Source organism: Microcaecilia unicolor, chromosome 4 (genome assembly GCF_901765095.1).
Source record: "Microcaecilia unicolor chromosome 4, aMicUni1.1, whole genome shotgun sequence".
Taxonomy (NCBI): domain Eukaryota; kingdom Metazoa; phylum Chordata; class Amphibia; order Gymnophiona; family Siphonopidae; genus Microcaecilia; species Microcaecilia unicolor.
Genome location: NC_044034.1, coordinates 151639954 through 151667567, shown reverse-complemented (window position 1 = coordinate 151667567; position 27614 = coordinate 151639954). Strand labels below are relative to the sequence as shown.

General features: G+C 45.4%; 1 protein-coding gene across 8 annotated transcripts in view; it reads right to left on the bottom strand.

The window, feature by feature from the left end:
- Positions 1 to 415: 415 nt before the first annotated feature.
- Positions 416 to 27614, bottom strand: part of PPFIA1 (PTPRF interacting protein alpha 1) — a 155786-nt gene continuing 128587 nt past the window's right edge. For 5 of the 8 annotated variants that reach the window (XM_030200741.1, XM_030200743.1, XM_030200746.1 and 2 more), the window contains 7 exons: positions 13969 to 14144; positions 12112 to 12209; positions 10889 to 11064; positions 8777 to 8845; positions 6631 to 6796; positions 4935 to 5006; positions 416 to 1438 (listed from right to left, as the gene is read on the bottom strand). In XM_030200741.1, coding sequence (XP_030056601.1) covers positions 4948 to 5006; positions 6631 to 6796; positions 8777 to 8845; positions 10889 to 11064; positions 12112 to 12209; positions 13969 to 14144 — 744 coding nt within the window. In that variant the 3' untranslated portion in view covers positions 416 to 1438; positions 4935 to 4947. The remainder of the gene's footprint in view (positions 1439 to 4934; positions 5007 to 6630; positions 6797 to 8776; positions 8846 to 10888; positions 11065 to 12111; positions 12210 to 13968; positions 14145 to 27614) is intronic. The other 3 variants (XM_030200744.1, XM_030200745.1, XM_030200748.1) reach the window with 1 other exon arrangement.

The following is a 27614-nucleotide window of genomic DNA, read 5'->3' as shown; positions in this document are numbered from 1 at the left end:
TTTTGTTAACGGCTGCACACTAAAGGCAACATTAGCACATGCCCATTAATTTGAAAAATTGGCTATGGTTCAGCTGCACTAAAAATAGTCTTGTCGCACAGGAAAGACCTGTGAAAGGCATGCTAAGGCTACTTTTTAGCACAGCTAAATAAAAAGAGCCCTTAGGTGACACCACTTAAAATGAGAACATGTTTTACTGATATGGTTACATCACAATCTAAAAACAAGTTCAGATTTTAACTACTGAGCAGCTTACAAACCAAGGGCCCCTTTTACAAAGGCACACTAGCATTTTTAGTGTGTGCTAAACAGTAGACACACCCATATATTACGATGGGCAGCTCTAGCATCTGCTAAAAACAGTAGCACACCTTTGTAAAAGACCCCCCCCCCCCCCCCACCCCCCCCCACCCCCCACTTAGCAACACGAATTACCAGAGAAAAATAAGGCCTTTTTAAACAGCTGTAGGATATGAAATTGTGGGAGTCTCTTCTGTGAAATGCTTGTGTTTCAGAAAAGACTGCCGAACTTGGTCCTTCCAAGAATAGCTGCCTCCGTGCTTTAAAGCGGTTTTGGTCAGGACAGTTAAAGTGAAAGGAGAAAGCACTCCCTCTTCTTCCCTTCCTTGTGGCTGGTACATTTTTCTACAGTTACATTTAAACATTTCTCAGTTTATGGCTTATATTCAGTCACTGGAGAGAGGAGGAAGAGGATAAACGATCAGAATTCATCTGACTCATTTTTCCACTCTTAAAGGGAAACGTCATTTAAATAAAGACTGCCAAGTCAGCACATGCACCATGACTAAGCATTTGCTAAGGGATAGGCACTGACCTGCGATGTAAAATGAAAACAGTGTGTCAAACATTGCTTTTTGATAACTATAGGTCTGCGCAGCAGGAATCTGGAAAAGTATTTCAACATTTTGAAACCAAAATGACAATATATATATACTGCTTGGTGTCATAATAACTTTCCTAAAGGTAATAAAACCTTTTTTTTTTTTTTTTTAATCTTATAGTTCATTATTAAAAAGAATACTCCACATAAAAGGATAATTACAATTACTGCAACATTTACAAAAACTCTATATGGTCCATCGGGATTTATACAGAGTTACAGTACATTTATGGAAAAGTCAACAAAAGAATTAAGAATGAATTGATTTAAGGTTATTTAAGACTACAGACACATGAAAAATAAACTAAACTATATAAACAAAGTATCACATAGCTTTACATAAATATAAGAAACATTTAATTCTAAAATATTTTCTCTAGGATACTCATGAATTTATTCACTAATTAAAACCTCTGTAATAAAATATCTCAGTGTCCATTTCACAAATATTAACAGGTTAGAGATTCCACCAGTCTCAAAAATGCGGTGTTGGGCTCTAAATGCTGCATAATCATCTGTAGAAGTAGTGCGGATAAACTGAAATGAAAATCACAGTTTCAGTTAGCAGACAGGTGCTTGCCATGAAGGTGGAGCCAAGAATAATAATCGCAGCATGCAACATCTATGCATCACATGGTCAACTGCAACTTCATCTGTTTGATCACTGCAGTGTCTACACCGGGGGGGGGGGGGGGGGGACGGGACGGACCTGAAGCCTGTCACTGAATTTTACACAACCTGCAAGACCATGGGAAGTATACACAGAAAACATTAACCAAAGTTTTTGGTGATTTTTAAATACTGTATTTTGCAAATATTTTTTAGAATAGCTACTCTAGCAGTTTGATTTGATGATTTTTACTTAAATATTTATTTTATCACAGGTAGTCGACGGAGCTCTGTGCATTTCCGGTTCTGACATTACATAATGTTGCTGCCCGCTAGGGATAGTACCAACATTCATGTGGTCCTCTGTATATAAAGGTTATCCACCCCTGGTCTACACACTACAAAAGGGCTTCTCACTTCAGTTCTCAGGATATACACACCCAGTCAGGTTTTCAGGAAATCCAAAATGAACAGGCATGAGGGAGATCTGCATGCAAATGTATTTCTCAAGCAGTCACTGAACAGCCTGAAAACCAGATTGACTGGTTGTGTCTAAAAGTGAGTTGAAAGCCACTGCTTTACTTCAAATTGCATCTTGTACATGTCTCAGTTCAAATATTGCCCAAGGATAAAATACAAAATATACACCGTTTATAGCAGAAAATACTGGGAGCTGTGCCCTCAGTTACTTAATAAAGCCCCCTGCTAAGCAGTAAAGTCAGAGAGGAAATCACTTTTCATTAACATGTAGAAAAGCAAACCCTTCTGTATTATGGTGCTTTGCACCTGTAGGAAGGGAGAAGAGCCATTTGAAGCCATTAGTTTGATTTGCTAATTTAATATGAAAGGAGTCTGATATGAAAAATGATGTATGAGTGTGCAGCACCTTCCTAGGACTCAGTTTATGTAGGTATCCTAAATATTTATATTCCTATTCCTTCTGTGAGGCAGTTTCACTATGTGAAGCTAGGAATAGGGTAGTTAACAGTTACTGGCCTATCAGATTGGAAGAGCTTGCTGGAATTAAGATTGACGGGGAAACAAGTCAAAAATTTGCTTTGTAGTCAGACTTTTAGCAGTGACATATAAAACATAGATGAAGGCAGGTTTGGTAGGTTTCTGGGTGAGAGGAATGCATAGACATGTTTTGGGAATTGTTGTTTGTCTAGTGATTATTATATACTAGTAAAACATGCCCGTTTCAGGCACAAATGAAACGGGCGCTAGCAAGGTTTTCCTCCCAAACCCCCCTCCCCGCTCACCCCTTCGGCGTTGTGAAGCCACTGACGCCATTGCTCCGCCCTCGACGTCATCACGTTTGACGCGAGGGCAGGGCCCCAACACAGTGATTTCGGTGGCTTCACCACCACGAACCCTTCGAACCAGAAGGAAGTGCCCTGAGGAACTGACAGTGACGTCAGTGTCCTCAGAACGTTGAGGGTGAGTTTTATTACATAGGATGTTAAATGTAAATTTTCTTGACTTGACAGCTATTGTTTTGTTTCGTGTTTTATTCTTATATGTTAATCATTCTCCACTCAGAACGAAGGATGGGTGGGAAACAAGTAATATACTAGTATTTTAATTAAATAAAGACTAATGTGTGTCCTGTAAATAAGACCTCAGGTGATGCAGATGAAACCTGCAGTTAAAAATTCTGGAGTTGGCATTTCTTGTTTTATTCTTTTCCTTTTGTGCTTTTGTTCTCTTGACAGAACTGACTGTCCAAAGCAAGCAGTGTCTTTTCAGCTGTTGAGATCTACCTGTGCTCATTTTCACGTTGTACTTGAGGGTGTCCTTCCATGCTGTACAGATAAGAATCTTGGGTGTGCTATACAAAGGCTAGTAGAGCAGTTCCACCACTGTTTCCTAACATTCATCTGCAACATAACTGGTAAAAGAGAAGTTCCTGAAAGATGCCTAATTTCTAGTGGGCATGAAATGCCGGTGAAACTTCAACTTTGGTGGGGCGGTCATGCCATAAGGATAGAAGACACTAGATTTCACAAATTTGTGCTCTGTGAAACTGAAACGTGAATAGTGCAAATATATTTGAATATATGATTATGAAGAGAGCTAAAATACTGAGAACCCTTATCAATGGAGCATAAGCAGCTGATTTTAGTTTTTATATTTCATTAAAAACTAGTAAAAGAGGCCCATTTCCAACAGAAAGGAAACTGGCACTAGCAAGGTTCCAGGGCCCCCTCCCCCTCCTCATCACCCCCCTCTCTCTTCTCAGGACCTCCCTCTCCGATTTCTGCCGCCCAGCGCCTCCCTCCCTCTGTGGCCTCAGAGTGCAAGGAGGACATGTGTGAGAACCCCAGCCCTTTGTATGTGGCAGCTGCTGTTTAAAAAGTTTTACCTCCTGCTCGGCCAGCAACACTCAAGTCCACCAAGTACAGACGCCACTTCAGACAGGCTGTGGTTCGCTGTTTCTGTGGTCCCGCTCTTCCGCAAACAGGAAATGCGGGCGGGACCAGAGGAACAGCAAACCAAGCGAACCACAGTCTGTCTGAAGCAGCGTCTGTACTTGGTGGACTTGAGTGTTGCCGGCCGCGCAGAAGGTAAAACTTTTTAAACAGCAGCTGCCATGTACGAAAGGTTGGGGCACTCGCACACGTCCTCCTTGCACTTGGAGGCCACAGAGACGGGGGGGGGGGGGGGGGGGACTGCTGAATTGGGAGGGGATAGAGATGGTGGTGCGAACTCATAGCGCCTGATGGCAGTAAGTTTCTGCGAGAGATTGACAGAAGCGTCCTCGAGATCAATGTCTCAGCCCTCTCTCAGTTCTTTTGGTCGGGCGCTTCCCGCTTCGAGTAGTAACATCTCCTGACGTCAGGCAAGCAGGCTTCTACTGCGGGAGAGTGATGTCAGGAGATGATTACAAACACAGTGAGAGACATTGGAACATTGCAGGAGCAAATTATTATATTAGATTAACTCACTCTGTTCCAGAAAATAATGGCAGGTGGATACCTTCAGCTCAACATATTCTTATGAAAAAAACAAGAGAATGTATTGTTTGAGATGTCACAATGTGGACATGATGACAATTTAGAAGGTTTCTAAATTAATTAGGAAAATATGGAAAAGTGAAATCTCCCATTCATGTATGGAACAAATTTTGAGCAGGGACTGTCTTTTTTGTGTATGGTGTACAGCACTTCGTATGCCTTGTAGCGCTATAGAAGTGATAAGTAGTAGTAGTAGTAGTAGACTGACACATATGGGGATGGCTCACCAAACCTGCTGAGTAAGATACAGGATTGTGATCTGGGTTTGCACCAACAGTGACATCTGTGCACTGGAATCTGGACCAAGACTACCTATCTACTTTCAACAGCAGTTGTGATGTTTATATGGTTAAAAATGTCATATCAAGGCAACTTTGTTTTCAAACGAGGGTGAACTCTTTACTCACCAAGTGGAGGCTTTTAACAGGAGTAAGTCCTTACTGTAGCGGAGTCCAGTCTTGGTGCTCCTGTCATACTGCCTGTTTTGGTAATCACAAGAGGAAAACATGCAGAACACAGCATGCGGTTAGTGTTAAGTCACAGAGGTGAGTGCAATCCAACACTTCACAGGTTTAGATGTTAGCATGAAAAAATCTAATTGTAAAGTTAGTTCAGGTCTTCCAGTATATGAACACAAAAGCAACAGAAAGCACCGGCGGAGAATAAAATACACCCCTGTGCATGCACACGATGGGGTAATGTTATAAGAGGGTGTGCCTAGGCAAAATGTTCAAAAGGAATCTATTGTATAAAGTCTATATAGACTCCTATAGATTTTTATTAAATACACACCAGAACTAGTTCCAACAGTATGCACAAACACAAATTTACACCTGCTCCAATGACAGTATAAATTTGAACATGTAAATTCTGTGTTTACCTGCATATCTGCTAAAATTCCACCTCTGCTCCACTCAAACTACACCCTTAGAATGCCTATGTATGAACTTTCGGCTTGTGTATTTTTAAGTTCATATCCTCTTCTGCATGTAATAGAGGCTCTACATGAGCAAACACTTCATAAAATTACACCCCACCACCATTTCACACTACTGCTTGAAAGGTCTGGACAGACAGACTCTTTAATGCAATTCAGCAAGGTGAATGCAGCAGGAAGGAGAAAGGTCATATGACCCATTGAAAGCCTGTGTGAAATACAGATAGTGTGGCATAATGGCTGCACTGAAGCTGAAACTGTGGAGACTTTGCTTCCATTCTCCTGTCTACCACTCACTATAGGCCGGTGAGGAAGCTGCTTCTCCCACTGGTGCTTCTGCAACACATTTGGGTGGTGGGCAGAACCAGCATGCAAATTTGCTAATAAACACTCCTCCAAAAATATAGATACTGACAGGCCACCTAATTTTTGTCAACACTACAATGCTAATGTGGACAGAGTCTGACAAGGCATATCTTATGCAATTTTTTAAACTTTTAATCTCTTGATCTTTATTAAATAAAAGCTGTATGTTGAAAGATGACCTATCCTGAAAAGCAAGTAGTATGGTAATCATTTATTTGAATAATCAGTTTCGAGATGAATATGATGACAGCACCATGTCAACAAGGGTGACCACACAACTCCATGTCAAGAGGCGGGGACAAGCTGAGGCAGTCCTGGTTTTACTCCACTGCATGAAGGGAGATCAATAAGGAAATATAACCTATAATCTCCCTACATATAATGGGGATAAAAACAGGACTGGCTTATTCCCCCCCTCCCAAACACAAACACACAATGTGAAGCTGTCTGGTCACCTTGAATGGCATAAGTCTGAAAATCACCTTTTTTATAACCCATATTAAAATATTTCTACATTAACATTGTCACTAAAAGATGTTCTTATTCTACTTAATGAAAATGATAAACACAAACAGCAGAAAGGGTCCTGTAGCAATGTGTGAAGAAGCTGCCAAGCATGCTCACAAGAAGAAGCTTGAAAGTGCTATATTGGCTGGTTTCATGAAGTTAAAACAAATGACCTTCCAAACAGATTTTGGGCTCATGCATAGAGTGGAAATGGATACTGTTGCTGGACAAATATTTTCATACCCCAGCGCACAAAACTCTACTGGGTTTAAGAAATGATTGGGGTTACATACCATCCATTTGCATCTTCTTTGGCTGCATAGAAGGTGAAGACATTGATGAGGTCACCCTGAAATTTGCAGGAAGTGTTTCTGCAGATCCAGCAGTTAAACCTCTAACGTCCTTTGGTCGAAACTTCTTTCTCCATGACGGTGCTCGCCTGAAACCTTTCTCGTCATCCTGTTCAATTAATGGATTATTGTAAAGTTAATACCTAAAAAAACATAAGCACTTTTAAGAAAAGACTATAATAGGGGCAAACTCAGTGACTCTGTGGCACGAGCTGCACACTTTGTACAGAAGACCCCTGAGATTATCAGGCTGGTTGCAGATACAGCATCTACAGTCCCCGGCAGGGAGGAGGGCGTCTCCATCCTCAATCAATGGTGATTTCTAGTGGCCAGACTTAGGATGCAGGTTACCGGGATGGTTTGTAGTCTGATTAAGGACCATTACTGGGATAGCCTGAGTTTATTGGGGGAGGTAAGGATAAATGGGAGAAAAACCCTAAGGTAGTTGTGAATAAAGGCTCCTGGTTCTGTAGCCCAGTAAAAGTCAGGTCTGAGGGAGTTGGATACCCACAAAAGCAGAAGAAAACTGCTACATTACTAAAAGGCTACAACAAATTGAAATATGTCGTGGTACAGACACTTGCAGGGGAATTCTCAAACATGGCAACTACTTTAAGCCTATTCTATAAGGAAAAGTAGGCGTCTACTTTTCTTTAATCACATGCTAGTGAACATGTGCTTCCACTGAAGGTGAGATCACTTACACCAACCCTATAGCAGGTGTTGATGCTTGTGCATAAATGATAGTATTCTATAATTTAACTGCATAGCTATGCACTGCACTCAAACACTGCAAAGTGCAGACCATGAAATCGTGGCGTATACTTTTCCACTAGTTAGTATTCTGAAGCCATTTACACGCCATCCTGATGCCTAAAACTAGATGCATCTTTATAGAATTCCCCCCTCCCATAGGGTTAATTCTATAAAGGCAGCACCAACATTTAGGTGCCAAGAACACACATATGTGACTAAATATCAGCAAATATGCACATAAATGCCAATATTCTGGCTACAGGCTATTCTGGAACATAACGCCTAAACGGGAGGCACCGTGACTTGAAGATGGGTGGAGCAAACAATACTATAATTTACATATGTATTTTAGCAATCTCGTCATGAACATTTACACCAGCTCTACGGCTACATTGTATGCATGTATTTTAGATGCTATGGTAGTAGGAACTTTCATTTACAAACAGGTGTCTCTTTATAGGATTGCCCTATTATGCAGGATCAGTCTTACAAACACTTTGGTTTTGTTATCTCAGGGAATAACTTTATGAAATGTTTAGGGAAAGGGAAATGGGACTTGATATACCGCCTTTCTGAGGTTTTTGCAACTACATTCAAAGCAGTTTACATATATTCAGGTACTTATTTTGTACCAGGGGCAATGGAGGGTTAAGTGACTTGCCCAGAGTCACAAGGAGCTGCAGTGGGAACTGAACTCAGTTCCCCAGGATTACAGTCCACTAGGCTACTCCTATTGAAATACATGGAAAGAGAAAAAAAAATGAGCAATTCATGTTTAACCAGAATTAAAAATAAAACCCAAGGCAATCAAGACCATATGCAATGCCACTGAAAAGTATCAGACCTATTTCATTCTGTACAACTAAGAAGGAACCAGGCCTGCAAGTTCAGTGGACCCTGCAACAGCTTAAAAAAAAAAAGTGAGCACCACACATTAGGAGATGCTCAAAGCTTTCAGTGTATATTTTTCAGATTTAAAATAACCCCACTGGTGGAGGAAAACATTTTATCAATGTTCCACTGCAAGTACTCAAACACTGACCACAGAGCACAAAATAGGATTTTTTCTTCCTAGCAAGATACGACTGAAAACAAATAATTTATTAGAAGTTTATCTCCTTTTTCAGTCCCCCTACCTGCTCTTTATTACTGTACAAACCATTTTGTACTGCAAAGGACATTTCACTGTAGAAAGCCTTCTAAAAGAATACTCAAGAGGCCTGGGTTAGCAGTTGGGCTTGATAGGGGGGCAACACCCATAGTTAGAATAAAGGCAAAGTGCACTCTGGGTCATTACATTCAAGAGTATAAAATCAGCCACAAAAAAACTCACCTCATCAAACCGTCTACCTGTTCCCACGGCAAGAATGTTGTTGAACTCCCTCTCTAATACGGATCGGGCCTAAATTAAAAGAAAAAGGAGCAGTCTTTAACACCATGAAAGAAGATACATGACACCCACATGAGGTACAAATATATGAAATATTAACACCAATTACAGCTGGTACAATTGCAAGAAATTATGCAGTAATCTTACCAACCTATAAGAAAGACAAGCTGCACTTTAAATGATGAAATACAAAGTGACTCTCTCTAGTAGAAGTCATGCTAAGGAGAAGCACAATTAATGGTTCCCCTTCCAACTTGTCTTGCCCTGTGGTGAAATACGAGCCAGGTAGGACATTACATTCTTCACTGGAAGAGCTGCAAGCCATGCCTCCCTTCTCTGATTTGGTGGGCCACCACAGGGAAAAGAGTTTTTATGGTTTGTAGCCCAGAGATGTGAAATATACTCTTGATGGAGATTAAAGAGGAGCAGCACTTTCAAAAGTTTACAAAAATTAGTGAAAGTATTAGGGATGTGCATTCACTCTGGGTAAGTCAATTAACCCTCCATTGCCCCTGGTACAAAATAAGTACCTGAATATATGTAAACCGCTTTGAATGTAGTTGCAAATACCTCAGAAATGGTTCCCATTTCCCATTAGTGCACACTAAACTGATGCACTAACCTATGAATTAATGCAAATTAAGTCAATTAGTGTGTGTTAAAACGTGATAGCATGTGTTAAAGTGGAGCTATGAAAACAAATGAGTGAAATGATCCAACAAACCTCCAAAGCCAGGAAAAATTTGGGAAAAAAATGAAAACCAACTGAATTTTGTGTCTGCAAACATCCCTAGAAAGTAGGTGTCTCTGTTCAGAACTATGGTTATAACAGGACATCATGGTGTGTCTTCATTGTATTAACAGGAGGAATATTCTGGGTCCCTGCTCCAGATTAGTGCCAGTCAAATTAAAGAAGAAGTGTTCATGTTCAAGTCTAGGAAAGCCCCAAAAATAGGGAGTGCCTTAGAAACTGGAGGAAAGTACAGAATTGGGTGTAGGCAGGTGTCCAAGATCTTCCTTCTTTCCCACAGAGGGAAGTCCAAAGTAAAGCTATCAAAACCTTGATCCCTAACTCAGAGGACAAGGAAAGGAGAAGAGTGTGGAGAGAAAGGGGTTGGAACCTGATCCACAGCTGAACCCCAAGAGGAGTTAGGAGAATAGAGCTGTTGCCAATTCCACACCCAACATGGGGAGAAGGATAGGAACCCAAGTATGGCGAAAGTGCATACTGGAGACTTGTGTGATAGGAGGTGGGTTCCATGCTCTGGCTGTCTCCAGAGAGGTTGAGCATGCAGCGAGATGAAGGAGCAGCAAGGAGGGGAGGTCAGAGTTCACTTCTGGCCCTATACAGGACAAGGAGTATGGAGCAAAAGACAGTTACTGAGGAGCAGAGGAGTGCAAAACCAAAGGAGGAAAAAAGAAGCTTAGGTGCAAGAAAGGAAAACCTGGAAATATTAACGCTGGTAGCAAGGACTTTTTGCAGTCACCTTTATTTTTATGGACTTTATGCCTTATTATTTTCATTGCAGTACTTCTGTATATTTTTTTGTGCTTGGGGTAGAGCCCAATACATAAGGGTTTTTTTTTCTTACATATGTCCCTATCAACATCCCTTAGTTATTTTTCCTAGTGAGGGTTTTGTGTGCCTGTACAGAAAATATACAGCCAGCTTACAGGAACCCTTTTTCTTTATTCTGTGTGCATGAGAAGAGACCAGTGGAGGTGATTGAGATTATAGCCAAAGACACTAAAAAATAAAAATACAGCATATACCCTGTCCCAGGGGTCACCCTCAGGCCCAACTGAATGAGGGCCAGCTACAGCATGATAAATACCTGAAGACATTGTAAGGAGAGGGTTTTCTGTGGGGATAGATGTTTGGAGGTAGGTTGTGATTTTATTATTTTATTTTGATGTTTATCATTATGTCGTGTATTTTATGACTGCGAGTCACTCTAGTGCTTTGTTGGTAAATAAATCAAATCAAAACAAACTGGAATATGTGAAGCAGCAGCACGCCAAAATTCAATGAACTCTTTGCCACTTTGGCCCTACCTGTGTGTTCTGAGTGGGTATTTGTAGCAAAAGAGCCAGTGCATTGTGGTCAAAAGTTTCATCTAAGGCAATAAGTGCTCCGTGAACGCCACTTTCAACAAGGTTATCGGCATATTCTTTCAGTCCAATTGACAGTATCCAGCGAATCACTCGGTCATTGCTCCACACAAGGACATCTGTACAGATCATGAAATGAAGATTGAGATCAAAAAGTGCACAATGAACTTTTCAGCTACCAAATGATGCCCAACACTTAGCAGCCAGCGGCACACAAAAACATTTTTATCAGTCTGAAAAGATGTACTCATGCAAACCCAAGCCAGCCAACTTCATTGGTCAACTCAAGGTTTTGTTTTTTTTGTTTAAAGCTAGAAAAGCCATTCTGCATGCTGAATACCTTCTGTGAGAGTCAGGTCTTGAGGCAAACTGTGAAAAACACAGCTCATATAAAACAGACTTGGGGGCTGGGCCATCCCAATGGTTCAGCGGTTAAGTGTTGTGCACTTCCATGCAGAAAGTCCCCAGTCTGATTCCTGGATCAACCTTTCCCCATCCTGGGTCAGTAGGGGCTAGAGATGGTTACAGAGGAAGGCAGGGGTTCATTACTGGGGTGGAGGAGTAGCTCAATGATTAGTGCTATAGGCTGAGAACCCAAGGAACTGAATTCAATTCCCACTGCAGCTGCTTGTGACCCTGAGCAAGTCACTTAACCCTCTACTGCACCAGGTACAAAACAGAATGTCAGCCATCTAGGAACTGAGAAAGTACCTATGTATAACATGTAAACTGCTTTGGATGTACCACAAAGGCAGTATAGCATGACCCCTTAAGAGGGACACCTGGTGGCCAGATTTAGAACTCAGGACAATATTCCTGAAAGAGCACTGCATATAGCTCCAACCTGATTAGAACAGCGAGAGGGAGGGCCTTTTTAAAACTGACATGAGGAATTCTGTTTCTGCAGCACAAAATTAGTGCCTTGAACCCTTGTTTCATATTGATTGCTGTGCTATGTCCCTTTTTGCTTTAGATTTGAAAAAAAACAAATATTGATTTTTTTCTGCTAATCAGTGTGGCCAAAGGAATACTTTAGAAAAAGAGAGGCACTCACATAGCACTACTTTAAAGGGAAAGCTTTCCCTCTCAGTAAGAAACAGCATTTCAATATCACATAGACGTACAAGCATGTAAAAAAGCATATTAAAAAAGTACACAATGGTGACCTTTTCCTTCATTCTGGCTTTCTTCTCTTCTTCTTTCAAGTTCTTTGCGGTCATAGTTTAACCTTCGCAGACACATAATTCCACACTGGAAACTGTTCCTGTTTGGAAATGACGTTACATGTTTAGAACAATCTGAGGTAACCATAATGGCTTCAGAACACTTTTTATATAAGAACATAAGCATTGTCATACTGGGACAGACTGAAGGTCTATCAAGCCCAGTATCCTGTTTCCAACAGTGTCCAATTCAGGCCACAAGTACCTGGGCAAGCTCCCAAAACAGTAAAATAGATTTTATGCTGTTTATTCTAGAAATAAGCAGTACATTTCCCCAAGTCCATCTTAAAGGTTTATGAGCTTTTCTTTTAGGAAATTATTCAAGCTTTTTAAAACCCTGCTAAGCTAACTGCTTTTATCACATTCTCTGTCAACAAATTCCAGAGTTTAATTATAAGTTGAGTGAAGAAATATTTTCTCCAGTTTGTTTTAAATTTACTACTAAGTAGCTTCATTGAGTGCCCCCTAGTCCTAGTAATTTTGGAAAAGGTAAACAAGTGATATATACCAACCCAACATAAATGCTTAACTGCTACCACTCAACATAACCAGAATACGGCATGGACACACAACACAACTCCTCCATGCATGACGCCACTATGTGGCTACACCACAAGAACTTTACCCTATCGCACGTGGCAATACCACATGCACTTTATCTATCTCTACATCACTATGTATGTTTACACCGGAGTCTGCAATCGCACCTCCGGCAATATGTAAGCCACATTGAGCCTGCAAATAGTTGGGAAAATGTGGGATACAAACGTAATAAATAAATACCCATTCTACTCCACTCAGCATTTTATATAGCTCTATCTCTCCCCTCAGCTGTCTCTTCTCCACGCTGAACAGCCCTAGCCACTTTAGCCTTTTTGTCCCATCCCCTTTATCATTTTTTTGTTGCCCTTCTCTGTACCTTTTCTAATTCCGCTATATTTTTAGAGATGCAGTGACCAGAACTGCACACAGTATTCAAGGTGCAGTTGCATCACTGAGCAATACAAAGGAATTATAACATCCTTATTTTTGTTTTCTGTTCCTTTCCTAATAATACCTAACATTCTATTTGCTTTCTTAGCTGCCGCTGCACACTGAGCTGAGGGTTTCAATGTATCATCAACAATGACACCTAGATCCTTTTCCTGGGCGTTCTTCTAATGTGGAACCTTGTATCACATAGCTAGAATTTTGGTTCCTCTTTCCCATATGCATCACTTTGCAGTTGCTCACATTAAACATCATCTGCCACTTAGATACTCACCCAGTCTCCCAAGCTTGTCTTGCAATTTTTCATATCCGCTTGCAATTTAACAACTTTGAATAACTTTGTCTCATCAGCAAATGTAATTACCTCACTAGTTATTCCCATCTCTAGATCGTTTATAAATATGTTAAAAAGCAGCGGTCCCAGCACAGATTCCCTGGGGAACCACACTATCTACCCTTCTCCATTGAGAATACTGATTATTTAACCCTACTCTTCGTTTTCTATTTTTTAACCAGTTCTTAATCCACAATAGGACATTACCTCCTATCCCATGATTTCCTAATTTCCTCAGGAGTGATTCATAAGGTACTTTGCGAAATGCCTTTTGAAAATCCAGATACACAATATCGACCGGCTCACCTTTATCCATATGTTTATTCACTCCTTCAAAGAAATGCAGTAGATTGGTGAGGCAAGATTTCCCTTGACTAAATCCATGTTGGCTTTGTCTTATTAATCCATGCCTTTGTATGTGCTCTGTAATTTTGTTCTTCATAATATTCAGGAGCGTCATTCGACATCAGATTTACCTGTGAAAACTGTCAACCATTTTAAGCTGCCCACGAAGGTCCTTTTTTGTCAGGTGATCCAACATTCTAGCGTCAACGAGACACTCCATGAAGTAACTCCGGTACTGGGGCAGCCCCAGATTGGGTAGCCATTCATTGCCAATCCACTCGTGGTTCATATCACCATAGGCTAGAGTCTGAGAGGATTTTTTTTTTTTAAGAAATTGACATTAGCATCATTTTATATTAAATGGGGGAAAAGACTATATGAGAGACAGCACAATGCAATTATTAATTGAAAGCACAATTCAACATTTCTGAACTGGTACATCTGCTCAACACAAAAATGATTTATGATTGGTGGGTTCTTTTTCCAGCAGATACATTCCCTTTCTTAGGGGGCCTTACACTGGTTGTAAGGCAAAGTTTAATCTGATTGATCGATAGAAGAAGAAAGCAAACATATCTATTAACCTAAGAGAATCACCTACCCAGATCAAGTTAACTGAAATAGTATTTCGTCTCATGTGGTCTGATTTCAAACAAACCTATGTACAAAGACAAATAAACAACCACCCACTCCGTAACCACTACCACCTCCAAACCAAACACGGAAACTGAGCAACTGAAACTGCCTGTGCTTGTGTGTAATGAGTTAGCGATGCTCGATTTAAACTAAAATGCACATATGTCCAAAATCTTAGACACCGCTGGTGTGTTGGTTCTGTTCTGCTCACCGTTAATGCTATAAAAAGAAACCGGTGATGCACACTGGAAAAAAAAGAAGATCCTCCTGTTCCAGCTAGGAACATCCAAAGATGAAAGGAAATAGCGCCAGTCAGCACTTCAGTTTGTTACTAATCTGACTTATTTGACTTACTACTACTACAAATCATTTCTCTAGCGCTACCAGACTTGTAATACACCTATCTTTAAGGAGGCCCTAGGCGGTATACAGTTATCAAACTAAAGCATATTAAATCATACACCTTCAAAGTATTACCATTCTGTGCAATGAAAAGAGATACAGAATAAAACTAATATTAAACAAATTAAATCCCATTTCAGAAGACATGCTCTGAATAACTTCCACAACATCACCCCCAAGTTTCTCAGTTGGCACAAATTCAAATACAAACCACTAAAACTTGAAGATTAAATTTATGTTTTATCAATTCAGCTTTAGAGTTCTATAAAATCAATCAAGTAATACCCAATCATACTACACTAGCTTCAGCGAAAACAAGATTAATGGTTTATTGAACTTCCTATCCCACTTGGCTCAGTAATGGTTGTCACCTGAAAGATTATTTTGTCTCGCATGTCTAAATATAAATGTAAGGTGCTCTTTAATAAGGACATTTAATGCAGAAGATATCGAAACATTTAGGTGCTGGGGATTATATATGTTACTCACATACACAAGGGATAATATGAGACTATCAAAACTGCTATGTTAACCACAGAGACTTTTTTTGGTTGTAACTATCAGTCATCATTAAATTCCTCAAGTTGTAAATGTATGTGAAAAGGAGGAAAAGGATATCGGAACCCAAATGGACAACTGCTGTGCCCTGTCAGGTTCCACTTTTTAGGTTGTAACATAGCAGACTGTATATGTTACCCCAGAAACCAGATACCTAAAGTTTTGAAAAAGCACTAGATAAAAGGATGTTGTGATATTTTTTATGAGGTTGGAGTGGTTGACAGTGGTGTAAATTCTACTCAAACAGCCTCTCACAGGGGGCCCAGTGACCCACACTGTGAGGGGAAGAGGCAGAGTGCAGAAAGTATTACTTAGCCAAATTGACTATTATAATGTCTTCCTAGGTCTTTCTGATTCAGTTCACACGACTACAGATTGTCCAGAATGTAGCAGCCACACTGATTTTGTGTGGGGGGGGGGGGGGGGAGGGTAGTGCTATAGACCGTACCACACCATTGTTAAGATTACACTGGCTCACAGTCAAATCAAGAGTTCATTTTAAGTTGTTCATGTTCATCTTTAAGATATTATATGGTCTTGCCCCCGAGTACCTTTTAGATTCAATTGTACTGTACTTGGCCGTCAGAACTCTTTGCTTCACACAGGAAATTAGACTGTCAATACTATTTAATACCATGTGTTGTAAAGTATCTACCAGAAAGAAATCTATTGTGGGTTGTAGTCTTGATTTATAAAATAGATTACCTTGTAATATAAGATCAATTACATGTTAATGCTACATACCTGTAGAAGGTATTCTCCGAGGACAGCAGGCTGATTGTTCTCACTGATGGGTTGACGTCCTCGGCAGCCCCTTCCATCGGAAAGTTTACTAGCAAAGGCCTTTGCCAGTCCTCGCGCGCCCATGCGCACCGCGCATGCGTGGCCGTCTTCCCGCCCGAAACCGGCTCGAGCCGGCCAGTCCAGTATGTAGCAAGACAATACACTTCAAGGGAAGACTCAACTCCAAAGGGGAGGCGGGCGGGTTTGTGAGAACAATTAGCCTGCTGTCCTCGGAGAATACCTTCTACAGGTATGTAGCATTCGCTTTCTCCGAGGACAAGCAGGCTGCTTGTTCTCACTGATGGGGTATCCCTAGCCCCCAGGCTCACTCAAAACAACAACCATGGTCAATTGGGCCTCGCAACGGCGAGGACATTAAAGAGATTGACCTAAAAAATTTACCAACTAACTGAGAGTGCAGCCTGGAACAGAACAAACAGGGCCCTCGGGGGGTGGAGTTGGATCCTAAAGCCCAAACAGGTTCTGAAGAACTGACTGCCCGAACCGACTGTCGCATCGGGTATCCTGCTGCAGGCAGTAATGAGATGTGAATGTGTGGACAGATGACCACGTCGCAGCTTTGCAAATTTCTTCAATGGAGGCTGACTTCAAGTGGGCTACCGACGCAGCCATGGCTCTAACATTATGAGCCGTGACATGACCCTCAAGAGCCAGCCCCGCCTGGGCGTAAGTGAAGGAAATGCAATCTGCTAGCCAATTGGAAATGGTGCGTTTCCCTACAGCCACTCCCCTCCTATTGGGATCAAAAGAAACAAACAATTGGGCGGACTGTCTGTGTCCGCTCCAGATAGAAGGCCAATGCTCTCTTGCAGTCCAATGTGTGCAGCTGACGTTCAGCAGGGCAGGAATGAGGACGGGGAAAGAATGTTGGCAAGACAATTGACTGGTTCAGATGGAACTCCGACACGACCTTTGGCAAGAACTTAGGGTGAGTGCGGAGGACTACTCTGTTATGATGAAATTTGGTGTAAGGGGCCTGGGCTACCAGGGCCTGAAGCTCACTGACTCTACGAGCTGAAGTAACTGCCACCAAGAAAATGACCTTCCAGGTCAAGTACTTCAGATGGCAGGAATTCAGTGGCTCAAAAGGAGGTTTCATCAGCTGGGTGAGAACGACATTGAGATCCCATGACACTGTAGGAGGCTTGACAGGGGGCTTTGACAAAAGCAAACCTCTCATGAAGCGAACAACTAAAGGCTGTCCTGAGATCGGCTTACCTTCCACACGGTAATGGTATGCACTGATTGCACTAAGGTGAACCCTTACAGAGTTGGTCTTGAGACCAGACTCAGACAAGTGCAGAAGGTATTCAAGCAGGGTCTGTGTAGGACAAGAGCGAGGATCTAGGGCCTTGCTGTCACACCAGACGGCAAACCTCCTCCAATGGAAGAAGTAACTTCTCTTAGTGGAGTCTTTCCTGGAAGCAAGCAAGATGCGGGAGACACCCTCTGACAGACCCAAAGAGGCAAAGTCTACGCCCTCAACATCCAGGCCGTGAGAGCCAGAGACCTGGAGGTTGGGATGCAGAAGCGCCCCTCGTCCTGTGTGATGAGGGTCGGAAAACACTCCAATCTCCACGGTTCTTCGGAGGATAACTCCAGAAGAAGGGGGAACCAGATCTGACGCGGCCAAAAAGGAGCAATCAGAATCATGGTGCCTCGGTCTTGCTTGAGTTTCAACAAAGTCCTCCCCACCAGAGGGATGGGAGGATAAGCATACAGCAGGCCCTCCCCCCAATCCAGGAGGAAGGCATCCGATGCCAGTCTGCTGGGGGCCTGAAGCCTGGAACAGAACTGAGGGACTTTGTGGTTCACTCGAGATGCGAAGAGATCCACCAAGGGGGTGCCCCACGCTTGGAAGATCTGGCGCACCACTCTGGAGTTGAGCGACCACTCGTGAGGTTGCATAATCCGGCTCAGTCTGTCGGCCAGACTGTTGTTTACGCCTGCCAGATATGTGGCTTGGAGCACCATGCCGAGACGGCGGGCCCAGAGCCACATGCTGACGGCTTCCTGACACAGGGGGCGAGATCCGGTGCCCCCCTGCTTGTTGACATAGTACATGGCAACCTGGTTGTCTGTCTGAATTTGGATAATTTGGTGGGACAGCCGATCTCTGAAAGCCTTCAGAGCGTTCCAGATCGCTCGCAACTCCAGAAGATTGATCTGCAGATCGCGTTCTTGGAGGGACCAACTTCCTTGGGTGTGAAGCCCATCGACATGAGCTCCCCATCCCAGGAGAGACGCATCCGTGGTCAGCACTTTTTGTGGCTGAGGAATTTGGAAGGGACGTCCCAGAGTCAGATTGGACCAGATCGTCCACCAATACAGGGATTTGAGAAAACTCGTGGACAGGTGGATCACGTCCTCTAGACCCCCAGCGGCCTGATACCACTGGGAGGCTAGGGTCCATTGAGCAGATCTCATGTGAAGACGGGCCATGGGAGTCACATGAACTGTGGAGGCCATGTGGCCCAGCAATCTCAACATCTGCCGAGCTGTGATCTGCTGGGACGCACGCACCCGCGAAACGAGGGACAACAAGTTGTTGGCTCTCGCCTCTGGGAGATAGGCGCGAGCCGTCCGAGAATCCAGCAGGGCTCCTATGAATTCGAGTTTCTGCACTGGGAGAAGATGGGACTTTGGGTAATTTATCACAAACCCCAGTAGCTCCAGGAGGCGAATAGTCATCTGCATGGACTGCAGGGCTCCTGCCTCGGATGTGTTCTTCACCAGCCAATCGTCGAGATATGGGAACACGTGCACCCCCAGCCTGCGAAGTGCCGCTGCTACCACAGCTAGGCACTTTGTGAACACCCTGGGCGCAGAGGCGAGCCCAAAGGGTAGCACACAGTACTGGAAGTGGCGTGTGCCCACCTGAAATCGCAGATACTGTCTGTGAGCTGGCAGTATCGGGATGTGTGTGTAGGCATCCTTCAAGTCCAGAGAGCATAGCCAATCGTTTTGCTGAATCATGGGGAGAAGGGTGCCCAGGGAAAGCATCCTGAACTTTTCTTTTACGAGATATTTGTTCAGGGCCCTTAGGTCTAGGATGGGACGCATCCCCCCTGTTTTCTTTTCCACAAGGAAGTACCTGGAATAGAATCCCAGCCCTTCTTGCCCGGATGGCACGGGCTCGACCGCATTGGCGCTGAGAAGGGCGGAGAGTTCCTCTACAAGTACCTGCTTGTGTTGGAAGCTGTAAGACTGAGCCCCCGGTGGAGGTTTTGATGCCAAATTGAGGGTGTATCCCTGCCGGACTATTTGGAGAACCCACTGATCGGAGGTTATGAGAGGCCACCTTTGGTGAAAAGCTTTCAACCTCCCCCCGACCGGCAGGTCGCCCGGCACTGACACTTGAATGTCGGCTATGCTCTGCTGGAGCCAGTCAAAAGCTCGCCCCTTGCTTTTGCTGGGGAGCCGCGGGGCCATGCTGAGGCGCACGCTGCTGACGAGAGCGAGCGCGCTGGGGCTTAGCCTGGGCCGCAGGCTGTCGGGAAGGAGGATTGTACCTACGCTTACCAGAAGCATAGGGACCAGTCTTCCTTCCCCCGAAAAATCTTCTACCTGTAGAGGTAGAGGCTGAAGGCTGCCGGCGGGAGAACTTGTCGAATGCGGTGTCCCGCTGGTGGAGAGACTCTACCACCTGCTCGACTTTTTCTCCAAAAATGTTGTCCGCACGGCAAGGCGAGTCCGCAATCCGCTGCTGGAGTCTATTCTCCAGGTCGGCGGCACGCAGCCATGAGAGCCTGCGCATCACCACACCTTGAGCAGCGGCCCTGGACGCAACATCAAAAGTGTCAAACTCCTCTGGCCAGGAATTTTCTGCACGCCTTCAGCTGCCTGACCACCTCCTGAAAAGGCTTGGCTTGCTCAGGGGGAAGAGCATCAACCAAGCCCGCCAACTGCCGCACATTGTTCCGCATGTGTATGCTCGTGTAGAGCTGGTAAGACTGGATCTTGGCCACGAGCATAGAAGAATGGTAGGCCTTCCTCCCAAAGGAGTCTAAGGTTCTAGGGTCTTTGCCCGGGGGCGCCGAAGCATGCTCCCTAGAACTCTTAGCCTTCTTTAGGGCCAGATCCACAACTCCAGAGTCATGAGGCAACTGAGTGCGCATCAGCTCTGGGTCCCCATGGATCCGGTACTGGGACTCAATCTTCTTGGGAATGTGGGGATTACTTAGTGGCTTGGTCCAGTTCGCAAGCAATGTCTTTTTCAGGACATGGTGCAAGGGAACAGTGGACGCTTCCTTAGGTGGAGAAGGATAGTCCAGGAGCTCAAACATTTCAGCCCTGGGCTCGTCCTCCACAACCACCGGGAAGGGGATGGCCGTAGACATCTCCCGGACAAAGGAAGCAAAAGACAGACTCTCGGGAGGAGAAAGCTGTCTCTCAGGAGAGGGAGTGGGATCAGAAGGAAGGCCCTCAGACTCCTCGTCAGAGAAATATCTGGGGTCCTCCTCTTCCTCCCACGAGGCCTCACCCTCGGTGTCAGACACAAGTTCACGAACCTGTGTCTGCAACCTCGCCCTGCTGGACTCGGCGGAACCCCGTCCACGGTGGGGGCGTCGAGAGGTAGACTCCCTCGCCCGCATCGGCGAAGCTCCCTCCGCCGACGTAGTCGGGGAGCCTTCCTGGGAGGTGGCCGCGGTCGGCACCGCAAGCGGTACCGACGTCGGGGACCTCAACCTGGGCGATGGGCCAGCCGGCGCCATGCTCGATGGTACCGGAGGCGCAAGCACCGCCGGTACCGGAGGGGTAGGGCGCAACAGCTCTCCCAGAATCTCTGGGAGAACGGCCCGGAGGCTCTCGTTTAGAGCGGCTGCAGAGAAAGGCTGAGAGGCCGATGCAGGCGTCGACGTCAGAACCTGTTCCGGGCTGTCCAGAGTGGAGCGCATCGACACCTCCTGAACAGAGGGTGAGCGGTCCTCTCGGTGCCGATGCCTGCTGGGTGCCGAATCCCTCGGCGACCCAGAGCTCTCGGTGCCGACATGGGGAGGAGACCGGTGTCGATGCTTCTTCGATTTCTTCCGAAGCATGTCACCGGAGCTCCCCGGCACCGACGAGGAGGACGTGGAATCCATCCGTCGCTTCCTCGGGGCCGAGACCGAAGAGGGTCGATCCCGAGGGGGCTGTACCGCAGGAGCCCTCAGGGTAGGAGGAGACCCACCCGAAGGCTCACCGCCACCAGCAGGGGAATGGACAGCCCTCACCTGCACTCCTGACGATGCACCTCCGTCCGACGACATCAGCAGACGAAGTCTCGGTACCACCGACGTCGATGCAGTCGCCCGATGCCTCGGCGCCGATGCAGAGGTCCGATGCCTCGATGCAGTCGATGGAGCGGCAGCCAAGGAAGATGGTCCGGACGCTGACGACGTCGATGCACTCGATGCCTCCGGTGCCGATGCCGACGAAGAGCCCGAGAACAAAACGTTCCACTGGGCTAATCTCGCTACCTGAGTCCGCCTTTGTAACAGGGAACACAGACTGCAGTTCCGAGGGCGGTGCTGGGCCCCTAGACACTGAAGACACGCAGAGTGCCTATCAGTGAGCGAGATTACCCGGGCGCACTGGGTGCACTTCTTGAAGCCGCTGGAAGGCTTCGATGTCATGGGCGGAAAAATCACGCCGGCGAAATCAAAAGCCGAAATGGCGAAAATTGAAGCACCAAAATTTAGAGGGAGAAAAATCTCGACCGAGGCCAAAAGAGGCCTACCCCGACAACGAAAGAAAACTTACGGGGCAAAAACTGAGAAATACGGGAAGGGCAGAAAACCCGAAAGGGTCTTCCGGAACACTACCGGAGCGCTTCCCGAACTTTTTCCAAGGAAAAAGAGCAAAAAACACGTCGAAAAGGACGCGCGAGGTCGACTCTCTGGGGCACGAACGGCGTAACACGACCGTACCGAGCGCGGACGAAAGAAGACTGGCCGGCTCGAGCCGGTTTCGGGCGGGAAGACGGCCGCGCATGCGCGGTGCGCATGGGCGCGCGAGGACTGGCAAAGGCCTTTGCTAGTAAACTTTCCGATGGAAGGGGCTGCCGAGGACGTCAACCCATCAGTGAGAACAAGCAGCCTGCTTGTCCTCGGAGAATATTTAATACCATGTGTTGTAAAGTATCTACCAGAAAGAAATCTATTGTGGGTTGTAGTCTTGATTTATAAAATAGATTACCTTGTAATATAAGATCAATTACATGTTACCCAGGTGAAAACTTACCTATTCGACCTGTATTTGTTAAATAAGAAGTTATTTTACTTTACGTTGAATTAATCTACTGGTGATTTTGTAATTCATGGGACTCTGCCCATTGTCTTTTCTATATTTATTGTGATCCACTTTGAGCCATATCCAGGTTAGGCAAAGCAAATGCTACATACCTGTAGAAGGTATTCTCCGAGGACAGCAGGCTGATTGTTCTCACTGATGGGCGACGTCCATGGCAGCCCCTCCAATCGGAAACTTCACTAGCAAAGGCCTTTGCTAGTCCTCGCGCGCACCGCGCATGTGCGGCCGTTTTCCCGCCCGAAGCTGCTCGTGTTCGTCAGTCCCGTATGTAGCAATACAAAGACAAGGGAAGACACAACTCCAAAGGGGAGGCGGGCGGGTTTGTGAGAACAATCAGCCTGCTGTCCTCGGAGAATACCTTCTACAGGTATGTAGCATTCGCTTTCTTCAAGGACAAGCAGGCTGCTTGTTCTCACTGATGGGGTATCCCTAGCCTCCAGGCTCACTCAAAACAACAAACATGGTCAATTGGGCCTCGCAACGGCGAGGACATAACTGAGATTGACCTAACAACTTATCCAACTAACTGAGAGTGTAGCCTGGAACAGAATAAACATGGGCCTAGGGGGGTGGAGTTGGATTCTAAACCCCGAACAGATTCTGAAGCACTGACTGCCCGAACCGACTGTCGCGTCGGGTATCCTGCTGCAGGCAGTAATGAGATGTGAATGTGTGGACAGATGACCACGTCGCAGCTTTGCAGATCTCTTCAATAGTGGCTGACTTCAAGTGGGCCACTGATGCAGCCATGGCTCTGACATTGTGAGCCGTGACATGACCCTCAAGAGCCAGCCCAGCCTGGGCGTAAGTGAAGGAAATGCAATCTGCTAGCCAATTGGATATGGTGCGTTTCCCCACAGCCACTCCCCTCCTGTTGGGATCAAAAGAAACAAACAATTGGGCGGACTGTCTGTTGGGCTGTGTCCGCTCCAGATAGAAGCTGAAGTAACTGCCACCAAGAAAATGACCTTCCAGGTCAAGTACTTCAGATGGCAGGAGTTCAGTGGCTCAAAAGGAGGTTTCATCAGCTGGGTGAGAACGACATTGAGATCCCATGACACTGTAGGAGGTTTGACGGGGGGCTTTGACAAAAGCAAACCTCTCATGAATCGAACAACTAAAGGCTGTCCTGAGATCGGCTTACCTTCCACACGGATTGCGTAATGGATTGCGCTAAGGTGAACCCTTACAGAGTTGGTCTTGAGACCAGACTCAGACAAGTGCAGAAGGTAGTCAAGCAGGGTCTGTGTAGGACAAGAGCGAGGATCTAAGGCCTTGCTGTCACACCAGACGGCAAACCTCCTCCATAAAAAAGTAACTCCTCTTAGTGGAATCTTTTCTGGAAGCAAGCAAGACATGGGAGACACCCTCTGACAGACCCAAAGAGGCAAAGTCTACGCTCTCAACATCCAGGCCGTGAGAGCCAGAGACCGGAGGTTGGGATGCAGAAGCGCCCCTTCGTCCTGTGTGATGAGGGTCAGAAAACACTCCAATCTCCACGGTTCTTCGGAGGACAACTCCAGAAGAAGAGGGAACCAGATCTGACGCGGCCAAAACGGAGCAATCAGAATCATGGTGCCTCGGTCTTGCTTGAGTTTCAAAAAAGTCTTCCCCACCAGAGGTATGGGAGGATAAGCATACAACAGGCCTTCCCCTTCCCGGTGGTCGTGAAGGATGAGCCCAGGGCTGAAATGTTTGAGCTCTTGGACTATCCTTCAAACGAAGCATGTCACCGGAGCTTCCCGGTACCGACGAGGAGGACGTAGAATCCAGCCGTCTCTTCCTCGGGGCCGAGGCCGAAGAAGGTCGGTCTCAGGGGGGGCTGTACCGCAGGAGCCCTCAGGGTAGGAGGAGACCCACCCGAAGGCTCACCGCCACCAGCAGGGGAATGGACAGCCCTCACCTGCACTCCAGTCAAAGCACCACTGTCCGACGACATCAGCAACCGCGGAGGACCCGGTACCACCGACGCCGCCTTCTGATGTCTCGGTACCGACGATGCAGAGGGTCGAAACCTCGATGCCGTCGATGCAGTCGATGCCGAGGTCGAAGACTTTGATGCTGTCGACGTCGATGCACTCGATGCCTCCGGTGCTGTTATCGACGAAGAGCCCGAGAACAACACGTTCCACTGGGCCAATCTCGCTACCTGAGTCCTCTTCTGTAAAAGATCACAAAGACTACAGGCCTGCGGGCGGTGCCCAGCCCCCAGACACTGAAGATACGACGCGTGCCTATCAGTGAGCGAGATTACCCGGGCGCACTGGGTGCACTTCTTGAAGCCGCTGGGAGACTTCGATGACATGGGCGGAAAAATCACGCCGGCAAAATCAAAATTTGCGATGGTGACGAAGGGCACCAAAAATAAGGGAGAGAGAAAAACCCGTACCGAGGCCACAAAAAAGGCCTACCCCGAAAGCGAAAGGAAACTTAAGTCGGGGAAACAAACTGGACACACGGGAAGGGACAAAGACCGAGGTCTTTTTTTTTTTTTTTTTTAGCGAAATCGCGAAGACGCGGGAGGGTCAACTTGAGGGGCGCGAAACGGTGGCAAAACACGACCATCCTGAGCGCGGACAAAAGAAGACTGACGAACACGAGCCGGTGCGGGTGGGAAGACGGCCGCGCATGCGCAGTGCACATGGGCGCGCGAGGACTAGCAAAGGCCTTTGCTAGTGAAGTTTCCGATTGGAGGGGCTGCCGTGGACGTCACCCATCAGTGAGAACAAGCAGCCTGCTTGTCCTCGGAGAAATATAAATACCTACATTAGATTAGATCAGTGGTTCCCAAACCTGGCCCTGCCAGTTCGGTTTTTAGGATATCCACGATGAATATTCATGAGAGAGATTTCAATGCACTGCCTCCACTACATGCAAAATTCTCATGAATATTCATTATGGATATCCTGAAAACCTGACTGGCTGGAGTGCCTCCAGACCAGGTTTGGGAACCACTGGATTAGACAACTTTTAAGAAGTTGCCATGCCACCACCCTCCTGCCTTTTTATTTTTACTTGAGCCCTGCTCCCAGCAGCTAGAGAAGCATTTAAGGGCCTCATCTCCCACTACTGAGCTAAAGTCTCATGATAAACAGCAGTAAAATCACACATCTGTTATCACGAGACTTCAGCCCAGCAGCAAGAAATGAGGCACTCTCAAATAATTTAACTGAAAAAGCTGGAATAAGGCAGTATGGCAACTTTCATAAAAGTGAGTGATGCTGCATTCTATTCCTAACAATCTAAGGATGGGGGAAGGAAGGGGGAATCTCCAGGCCCCCTCATTTGAAATTATGGCTCTGGATGGCATAAGGTTGTTTTTTTGTTAAATTTATATGTAATACACAATCCAATTTTAACTTTTTTTTGTGCACATAAAAACTTCCTGAAAATCTAAAAATCCATTATAAAAATTGAGTATTATATTGACTGGAAATGTATATATTTTTCAACTGGAAATAGCAAAATTAACTTTTTATTTTTACAAGTCTATTAAAAAAAAAAAGTTAACGAATTGACAATAGCCATGTTTAACATTTCTGGATGAGTGGCCATCTTAGTCTGGAACAGCAAAGACACTAAAGAGATGGTGAGACGATTATACTGAGGGAGAAGATCCTTAAATACCAAGAAATGCGGACAGAAACCATGATAATGAGACAAAGATACAGAAATATTTCCTACTGTACTGGAGGCCACAGGTTTCATTAAAAGGAATTTTCAAGCACACCTTGATTGGTTGCCTATGCACATAACATCTTACTCCAGAAGGACACTCCCTACTACTGTAAACATTAGCAGTAAATTTCAGACACTGAGATCATATTCCACATACCCTGGATTAAAATCGAGTACTCCTGGGGGAATTCTGTGCAAAAAATTTCAAAATTTTGCGCACAATTTTGCACTTTGTGATATTTTTGTGCAGAATTCACACTCCATAGGGCTTGAGATCTCCTCTCAACTCTTATGCTCCAGCTGCAGTTTTCTCCCTACCCTTCAAGCCTTCCCTACATTGCCTCCAGTTCTCTTTTCCTGAAATTCCTAGCAAGACCCCAAATCCTGTGTATCACCAAGGTTTCTTCCCCATGTACATATCCCTACTACTACTTCTCAACCCCAAGGCATACATCCAATTTCTCCATATTATTCCCCTTCACTCCCCCCCCCCCCCCGCACATACCTTCCCTCACAGTCTTATTCCATCCTCTCCTTTCTTACCCCCCCCCCACACTTCCCATCTAGCTTGCTTCAGAGATCCCATCTCAATGTCACACACTCTCCCCAACTTGCTCCACGGACCTCAACCAAACCCAGCTTGCACAAATGACCTCCATCCCTATAGTACACCCATCCCAGCTTGCTCAAATTACTCCTATTCCCATGGCACACAGCTCCACCTTGCTCCAACCACCACCACCGCAATGGCACTCCCGCCCCCCCCCCCCCAAGCTTGCTCAAATGACAAACCCTCCCCTCTTGCATCAGCGACTTCTACCTCCACAGCACATCACCCCCTACTTATCCAGTTACCCTTCCCCCACACTTCCTACATCACTTCAGTTACCCCTGTGGCACAGCTGAGTGGTTGCACATCCGGCCATATTTTCCTGCTCTGCTGTCCATCCTGACTTTTATTTGTCTCATGGGGCGTACGGAAGCCCACCCAGTTCAAATAAACATCCTAGCCTATGGCGGCAGAGCAGGATGACACAGCCCGATGTGCAACTGTTCTTCTCGCCTCTTGCCACCATAGTTTCTGGGAGGGGCAACAAGGAAAGTTGATACCATTGATGTCTATGCAGAATTCTGCACAGCAAACACAAAATTCTGTGTAAATTCTGCATTTCGTATTTGTTTAGAATTCTCCCAGGAGTAAATAAGGTTCATTATTGTCATAGTATACAAAAAACTAACCCATTTCGGGACACTGGCCCTGAGACCAACAAACTTATTGAACATGAGCTTTTGAAGAGCTGGATGTTTGAAAAAATGTAATTGTTTCAACATTTACAGTTCTGTTACTAAGAAAGCTAAGAGGAATTCATTCCGCTTGTTACTGATGCAATGGACATACAACAGAGGA